The sequence below is a fragment of the Electrona antarctica genome (assembly GCF_951216825.1).
Source record: "Electrona antarctica genome assembly, chromosome: 2".
NCBI lineage: Eukaryota > Metazoa > Chordata > Actinopteri > Myctophiformes > Myctophidae > Electrona > Electrona antarctica.
Window position 1 is genome coordinate 28776430 of NC_136807.1, and position 9425 is coordinate 28785854.

At 39.4% G+C, this 9425-nt stretch overlaps 1 protein-coding gene across 1 annotated transcript; it reads left to right on the plus strand.

Moving 5' to 3' along the window:
• Positions 1–112: 112 nt before the first annotated feature.
• Positions 113–7857, plus strand: LOC306914518 (prostaglandin E synthase 3-like). Its single transcript, XM_079491587.1, has 8 exons — positions 113–370; positions 2787–2900; positions 3016–3085; positions 3380–3478; positions 3640–3729; positions 4027–4083; positions 4812–4839; positions 6564–7857. Coding segments are annotated over exons 1-8 (480 nt in total). The 5' UTR covers positions 113–368; the 3' UTR covers positions 6584–7857.
• Positions 7858–9425: the final 1568 nt, after the last annotated feature.

The window sequence follows — 9425 nt, forward strand, 5'->3', positions numbered from 1 at the left end:
CGAAAATAGCGGATCTACAAGCCCACGGCGCGTAGCGTGCGCGACACGCTGTGGGCTTGTTGATCCGAGATCTTCGGGTTGAACGCTCTAGAAGAGTCCAGAGGGCCGGCGCGCTGACTGCGTCAGACACGTCGGGGCGGTACGCGTACGCACGCACATAGGGTACGCAGTCTACGCACGCACGCGGAGACGAGAGAGTGTACTCTACCAGGATCACCACACACACGCACAGTCCATTGGAGCCCTTTGCGCCGAATAACGTGGAACTGAAATTGAACAATCATTTAGAATAGTTGTCAGAAAGAAAGAAGCCTTGTTATTGTGTCTGTAGGGGGAAAAAAGAAGATTTACGCACAACCCGAGACATCATGTAAGCATGTTTTTGTTTGTTTTTGCGTAATGTTGGGAGAAGAGACGCAAAAAACTCCAGCCTTCCTTAGTTTAGTAGTAATTAACGTTAACGTTTAAAAAAGGGCACATTTTATTGAATGTGATGACGTAATTTCAACGGCGTAGACACCTTTCTTCCCTCCTTGTTCTGAAATAGTTTTATTATGATGATATAATGATGCCATAATGATATTTGACCAAAGGCGGGACTCGCGGGATGTAATGGCCTTGTTGCCCCTAGCTAGCTAGTCCAATGTAAGCTAACGATTAGCTCGCTAGCCAAGCTAGGTTTGTAACCCGATTTATTGGAATTTAACAAAGCACCAAAGACACGGAATAACCGCCTTTCTATTCTGGTAATTAATTGCCATTGAACGCGTGTATGTATTATTGTCGTTCACGTCTTGACATTAGCCAGACAGATGAGTAAAACGTTAAGTTGATCAACATTGCTGCTAACGTGACTTCTATAATGGCATGGATGGATCAGGTGCAACCGCATGGCTCATATGGAGGGTGGCTAGCAGTAGCTAGCGTTACTTATCAGCTTGGACTAGCTAGCTAGCTAGCCAGCCAGCCACCACTTAATTCATTCATTGGGATTCTTTCTTCCTCCCTTTTCAGGTTAGCAGTGGTTCCCCTTCTGGGTCCACAACTAACGTTAGGAGTGTGGGAAGCCGCCCATAGGTTACATTTTAACTGCTATATAGCATTAAATCTGCAAGCCAGGCAGCTAACATTAGCAAAGTTAGGAGGAGGGGGGTGTATGACCGTATGTAGTGCCTGTGTGTATGGCCCTGGCCCCTGATTGCTTCATGCATGCTATATCTTCTAAGAGGATTTGTCTGGCTAGTAAGGCCACAGACCGCTAGCAATTTAGATCTGGTGCATTTAATCTGTATATTTATTATATATATATCATATTAATATTGCCTAGTATTTATAAATGTTCCTTGTTGAATAAACAGCAATGATTGTAAGAATGGATAGCCTAGTATGTGCACAGTAGTCTGTGCATATTCACTGGTGATAGATATTATGTATATTGAATAGTATATTCATTCATATTTACTCTGAATTTATATTATATATTATGTTATAATATATATTATATTATTATGCTGCTATGAGACCCACACTTCCCTAGGGGGATTATTAAAGCTTTATCTTATAAGGAAATAACTGGTTGCACTCTACACAGGTTCAAATACACTTATCAATGGTGTATGCTAGAATTGACATGCAATGTCAAGAACATGATTTGAAAAATGTGTTCAGTAAAATAATGTAAGCTTTCAAACAAGACCGTGAGGTGGACATGTGTCCTTGAATCATGTTGTACAGTATTGAAAGTGAAACATGCTCCTCTGCAGGTAATGTTAGCTATTTGACCATGACATAGGTGTGAGAAATGTTAATTGTGAGGTCTGTTTACTGTTCATATTGAAGTGGTTTGCAGTTGAAAATGCGAAGATCTTTCCTTTATAGAATTTTTGGTGCCATCTTGTCATCAGAGCATTCTGTGTAATTGGATGCTGTTGTATAGCAACCCGATACATATGGTTTTTGATGGCAAGGCATTGTCTAATGACCAGCCCGCACCTGTCCTGTACAGGTGGTCTGTATCATGTATTCCCTTTTAGTTAGGGATGCAAATTATCGATCAATTCATTAGTTGATAATTGATAACCTTATTGATCGACTAACCAGTTAGTTGATAAGCGGCATTTAAAAAGAAAATAGGAGTATCTTAATATTCCTCAATACACATACACATTTTGCTGATATACAAAATGGCATCTTTTATGAGGAAGAATATAATTAAATGAAGTGCACTTGTCTTGTCTGTCACATCACATGCAAAAGCAGAGACGTTTCTGTGGCTACCAAGGTGGGGGGGGGGGGGACTTTTTAACCGACCCACAAGTGCATTTCTGGGCTGTGCACGCAGAAAGCATTACATTCACAGAAAACCAACCAATGATAGAACCACAGAATTTTCAATTAATTGTTGAGTTTAATTGAAGAATTTCTTAACATGAATGTTTCTAAAGACTGTAACGATGGGACTCCACTGCAGCCAGTGGGTGTCCGTCAACGCAGGGAATGTTCCCTTTTTATTCAATGAAGGGTGCTCCACTGCGACGATACTCTGCGTGTTGCGTTTGGACGGCGTCAACAATTCGCCCCGGTTCATTTTGTCCAAACGCGAGTGGAGCCCCGGCATAAGGGGCTATTGGCACTAGCATTCTGTATGAATGTAGCATACATGATGAATTCACTTTTTTGTCAGTTTGTTTTTACAATTCATAACATAATTTGACTAATTGTAGAAGGTGAAATTGTGGCAAGGTTTATTAAAGTGTTAACGTCACTACGTGCTCTTTATCTTGTAGGCATCCAGCAACTGCCAAGTGGTACGATAGGAGGGACTCTGTCTTCATTGAGTTTTGCATTGCAGACAGCAAGGATCTCAAGATCAACTTTGACAAAGCAAAGTTTGAATTCAGGTGGGTTTGCCGCAAATACTTACATTTTTCCACCATTGTGGTTCCTATTGGTAATTTCCTTTTCCTTTGCATAAATACTAGCTGTTCATTTAGTGTCCCATGCTTTCACCAACAGCTGTCTTGGAGGAACTGACATGGTCAAACATGCAAATGAAGTAGACCTTTTTGAAGCCATTGATCAAAAGGTAAGCCTATTGAAACCGTGAAATCATCTGTCATTTTAGTTGGCACAAAAAATAGCAGATATACATGCTCACAGTGCGTCACTTCGTGCCGCGCAGTAAGCTTGTACATCTGGTATTTTTAAATCTTGAATCATTTTGAATTATGAAAAAGAGCTATAATTTTTGAAGGAATTTGTAGAATCGGCATCAGGTCTTAATGGGTTAAGCTGATTCTTAGCACTCAATAGTTTATTCATTATTGTTTTATGTCTCATTAGATATTACTATTGAATGTCATTCTTCCCTCAAACGCAGGAATCCAAACATAAACGTACAGATCGTTCAGTGTTGTGCTGTTTACGAAAAGCAGAACCTGGGAAGCCATGGCCGAGGCTAACAAAAGAAAAGGCTAAGGTCAGTCACACAAGTGTCCACACGTTGACGCAAAATGTCAAGGTTTTTTGGGGAAGGAATGGGACCACTGTTTACTTCAGTGTTAAAGAGGGATATTCCTGTTTTGACGATGTTGGAATGTGATTGAGAAATCCTCCAAATTAACTTATTTTTGCCCACAGTTAACTTGGCTCAGTGTTGACTTTAACAATTGGAAAGACTGGGAGGATGATTCCGATGAAGAGCTTGGCAACTTTGACCAGTTCTCAGACGTAAGTACTAGAAGTCAGGTGCCCAGATGGTTATCGACTCCCGAGTCCGACGGCCTTTGCCATGTGTCACACCCCATCTCTCTCCCCCTTTCCTGTCTGTCTACTGTTCCCTATCAATAAATGCATAAAAAGCCCAAAAAACTAATCTTTAAAGAACTAGAAATCAAATGCAGCCTTGATTATTTTCCCAATTGCAAACGAATGTATCATGGGCTGTAACAGGTTATAAAGTGGTTACACTTTTTCAGTTTGGGACATTCATGGTGGAATTTAACTAATTATGTATTACTATTACAGATGATGAACACCATGGGGGGTGAAGATGACCTACCTGATCTAGATGGTGCTGAGGATGTAAGAAACCTTTTTAATCTCTCTAAAACGTAACCGTATTAATGCCTGGAACGTGAAATTCCGTTTTATTCTCCACCCCCCCCGCTTGTGCCGGAACGTAAAAATCTGTTTAATGTCATTTAATCCGGTAATTAAAAAAATAATGGTTTTCTTTTACTCTCATGTTAGACAGCCTACATACGGAACCAACGTGCACGCATGCGCTTATTACTTTTTCTTCTGCTTAAAATGAGCCAAAATCCAGTTTTTGGAAGGTTATGTTTTTCTCTTACATCCGCGGATGGAAACATCTCGTCGTTCATCCACTGCAGCCTTGAGTGACGCCACACTGTAGCAAAGAGATTCTATATAAAGAGGCGAAACTCCCATTGAGTCCCATAGTAACAACCAGCACCCAGTGCCTCCGCCATATTGGAATGATGACCTAACTTCCGGTTACTTTAAAAAGCATAAGTCATGCTGTACAAAACACTTGTTTTTATCCTATTCTACCTATTCATATATTGTTTTACTCATATTTATCATATTTATGAATGGACCAAAATCCATTATTTCCGGCAAGCAATACCGTCGTTCTGAGTATTTGCAGTGTACAGTATGTTATCAAATCTCAGTAGGTAGTTCAATTTAACATACGTTTGATAAATGGCAGTATAAATCTGATTGTGTCGTGTTCAAATATGGTAAGCTTATGTTTAACTATATGCTTTGCTTATCTCGTTTCTTAGGATGAGTCTGCAGATAGTGATGATGAGAGTAAGTATTTTCCTTTTTATTAGCTGTGTAAAGGAGTTAAGCGGTTTGGGCCAACTTTGAGTTCACTTTGTGAAGTCTGAGGGAACTTTGGGAGTCTATGGACATTTTTTAATACTATTAATGATATGGTCCGTCAGTCTGATGAATGTGAAATTGTGCATATCGTTTCTGTCGGGCAGAAACCACTTATATCCATATTTATACTTTTTGTGTTTTTTTTCATAAATAAGTGGAAGATTTGCAAGCTCGAAAGCTTTTGAACTTGTCGATCTGCTACTTTTGCTATTTGCAAGCCCCTCCTATACACAGGTTTAATGTTTGTCTTTAGTTCAATGTTTGTTTTGTAAACGCCATTGACAATGAAGAGAAAATGTCATAATGTGCCTCATCACGTCATAGTCTCTTTATTGTTAATGGTGTTTAATGTTTGTTTGCACCGTTTGTTTTAGATCACCTAATCAACATGAGTTAGACTTTAATATGTTAGCGCCCCTCACTTCACACGGGTGTGATTTTTGAATTTGAATCCTGACTGATAAGTAACTGTTTTGGACATATTGAGGTTTTCTCCCGACAGAGACGATGTATTCCCTTTGTGGGGCAGAACATCTGGTTAAAAATGAACATTGCGATAAGACGGGGAGGACTCGGGAGCACACATTTTGTTTCCGCCTCAACTGAATAAAGATATACCATGACTTACGTCACTGGCAGCAAGGCAGGTGCACTGACCGTGTGGCCTTGAGTCTTGTGAGACACCCCTAGCAAGCCGATATGCTAGCGAATTGCCATGCCGAACAGCCTCATATGTCGACTAGCACACTGTCCCGAGTTGTCAAGCCACACTGGTGGACATAATCGCTGAGACAGATGGCCATTACAGCACCACGGACAGCGACACAGTAGGCTCCACTTATGGCTTGACTCTAGGTGTATTATGCACATAGCTGTCGGGACTAGTAACGTTTTTAAATTACATTCTCCTCTGCATTTAGCCATAAGATATGAGTTCATATGAAGCTAAAAATGAAGCACATACTGTGTGCTACATCCAGTTTCTTGTGGGACGGTACAGGATTTTGCAGGACCCGCACTGTCTGCAAAGGCATTTATTTTATGAATAAAGTAAAAAGATCACTCCAGTGTGAACTGAGCAGAGGAACTATACTGTAATTGTTAGTTACTGTAGTCTACTGTACTGAACTCCTGTACTACTTGTACTGTAGTGTACTGTACTTGCTGTACTGTATGCGAATTGTATGACGCATACTGTATGAGTACTGTATGCTACTGTAAGAGTACATACTGTATGCGTACTTATACATGTACTTGTACGCGTACTGTATGTGTAGTGTACTGTACCAAGTATGTACGCGTACTGTACTGCACTGTACCTGTACTGTACTCTGTAGTGTACTCGCACCCGTATTGTGCTGTACTCTTACAGTGCACAGTGTGAAGCTCAACAGTGCCACTTTGTCACCTGTTGGTACCACAGACAGACAGACAGACATACATGCGTAGGGACAATGTCACATGTTAGCGGTGGTGTGCCCACCGTTCCAAAATAATAGTAATTCAGCACACATGGGGGAAAAAACTAAGACAACCTTTGTTTTCTTTCATGTGTGCTGAATTACTAATATTATACTATTATCCTTATTTTAGGATAAATTAATTCTGCGTCATTCTAAAGAGTTTTTTCTCTTGTCACTTTTTTCCAGAAATGCCAGATTTGGAATAGAAGACTGCAAGGGTAGAAGGAGAAATGCAAGAACGGAAGACGGGAGGAATCATAAAAAAACTGTATATCTTGAAATTGAAGGCAGTGATGAAATAACAAACCTGTACATATGAGTTGGTAGCCATATTTAAATCCATAGCCTAAGCTCCAGAACTCTTTACTGATCAGTCCACTGAAGGTTGATATGCATAGTATTGTACAGAGCAGCTATCTCCACTTCCATTTGCAGTACTGCACCTTTTTGGTATCCTGTTTTACTGTTAATTATTACAACTAAGCACACATTATTTGTTGGGAAAAAAATGTATAGTCATCCTCAACTGAGCAATACATGTGAAGAGAAAAAAAAATGTTTGCAACTTAAAAGGAAAGTGCATTTGTTTTACACCACCTCCCAATGTTAATAGCTTAGTTAACAAAGGTTTAATGTTTGTTTTAATGACTATGATTTAAGAAGACACTAGCTATGTACCTCAGAAAATGCCTTTTCTGAGTTGGTTCCTCTTAAGCCTTCCATGTGGCGCATATTAGATATCCAAGAAACTGGTCTGTGTTTCTGTAGTTTAGCCTTCCAACTTAAACATTTTCCATTTGTGTATCTATCTACTTGTCAAATGTCTAAGTTTGTAAAATTGGAATATTCTGGAATTCTTGCAGGCAACACGCTGCATAGTCTCAACCATCGGCTAATTGCTGTTCATGATGTATTATTTGAACCCATCTCATACGGTTTTAGTGCAGCAGTTGCTCCATGCTGACCTAACATTGTCACTCATGAAATGGCAGAACTATGTTAATACATTTCACAGGCAATTAAGCACTTTGACCCTGGTGTCCCTATTTTGGGCATGTCATTGGTGGGGGAAAAAAACCCAAATGTTTGAACATCGTCTGTCTAAGCTCACTGCATTACATCATGCCTATGTAGGGATCATGTGGTTAAAGGAAGCTTGATGTCTGTCTGGGCCTCAACATCCAGTTTTTGTGTGTTTTTGTTTGGTTTTTCAGTTTATTTAAAATCGTGGTAATTCATCTACAATAGATCCTCTCTTGTTGGTGTTGTTGGGAAGGGAATGTTGGAGAATATGGCAACGTGAAATGACCAAATTATATTTGCACTGTCAAAAACAAATTTTAAGGGGAGACCAGTATAAGCATAGTTATTGTGTATTTCAACCTGACTGGTTATCACAGGCTGAAAACTTCAATGGTGAATTACAGTGAAAATTCTTTTTTTATTGTCTACATCTTTATAATAAACTGTCTAAGACTCATTTTAAAGGTCTACATTTGTTTTATTGCAAAGTGTTTGATTTGATGGTTTTGTAAGTTTGCTTGATATATACCCGAACAGTTTTCAGAATTCTAAAATACAGATGCATTTGTGAACACCCTAATGCAGTGGTTCTCAAATTGGAGTTCAGGGCCCCTAAGGCCCTTTGTGGGGGTACCATTGGGTCCCCAGCTAAATTATTAATAGTTATGGACCCTTACAGGTTTGTAACTCTGTAAAAATGGACCCTTACAGGTCTGAGGATGTGGAAATGGAGCCAAATAGACATGCTATAACTCAAGTACAAATGGAACAAAGTGGACTCTTATGGTTCCATAATGCATTAGGCGATTAGGCCATAATCATGCATACCAAACCGAAACAGGTGTTCCTTCAAATTAAAAAAGTTTGAAAATCATTGCACTAATGGACACATTGGAGTGTGGTCAAAATTCAAGTGATTAACTTTTGGGTTGTGAAACAGTATGAGTAACCGGTTGGACCCTTAACCAATTAAATCCAGTGTCCCCCAGCCCCAGGGCTCTATACTATAGGCCCCCTATACCTTTTTCTCTGTACACCATACAGATCCTTCTAAAATAAATTAGAATATTTTGTAAAAGTTCATTTTCTTCTATAATACAATTCAAAAAGTAAAACTTTCATATATTATGGATTCATTGTGCAATTCAGTGAAATATTCAAAAGCTATTTTGTTTTAATCTTGATCTTTTATGGCATACAGCTCATGAGAATCTAAATCTCAACATAGAATATTACATGAGACCACTCAAAATAATAATATATCTAACATGATTTAGGGAATGTCGCTACTCCTCTCCTCTGTATTACACAGACATTGACCATTACATTATGGAGAGGATAACGAAACCCTTTTTTCTATTTAACAAATGTAATGCTGTTTATTCAATTTATTAGTGAATTAAATTTAGTATTTTTCTCTCAAAAACCTAGAAACCGTAAGGGCTACAGTTAGAACACTTGGTGGGGAGGTTCAGAATTATTATTAAAATTAATGTAATAAATAATTACATCATTCGGCCTCATGGTGGTGCTATAACAGCCCGCTTCACATTTCGCCTTATAACTGGAACTGTAGGTCATGAAATCTAAAATGTCCTTTTCCCTGGATTCCTTGGGATTCCTTCCTCATGATACAAAGGGAAATCAGCACAAAGTGCTCTAAAATCTCAGGGTAGATGGCTGTGCCTGCCCACAGTGTCAAAACTACTAGTAACCGGTGTACTGACCATGGTATTACTGTGTTTGATTGCCCAGCCAACTGGTCTGACCTCAACCCCACAGAGAATCTATGTTGTATTGACAAGAGGAAGATGAGAGACACCAGACCAGACCCAACAGATGAGCTTAAGGCTGCTATCAAAGCAAACCTGGGGTTTCATATGACACTCAACAGTGCCACCGGCTGATGACTGCCATGCCACGTGCATTCATGAAGAAATGTGTTCAGAAGTAGCCCAGGCCAAGTATTGAGTGCATAAATTAACATACTTTCCAAATGGATAATTTGTGTGTGTGTGTGTGTGT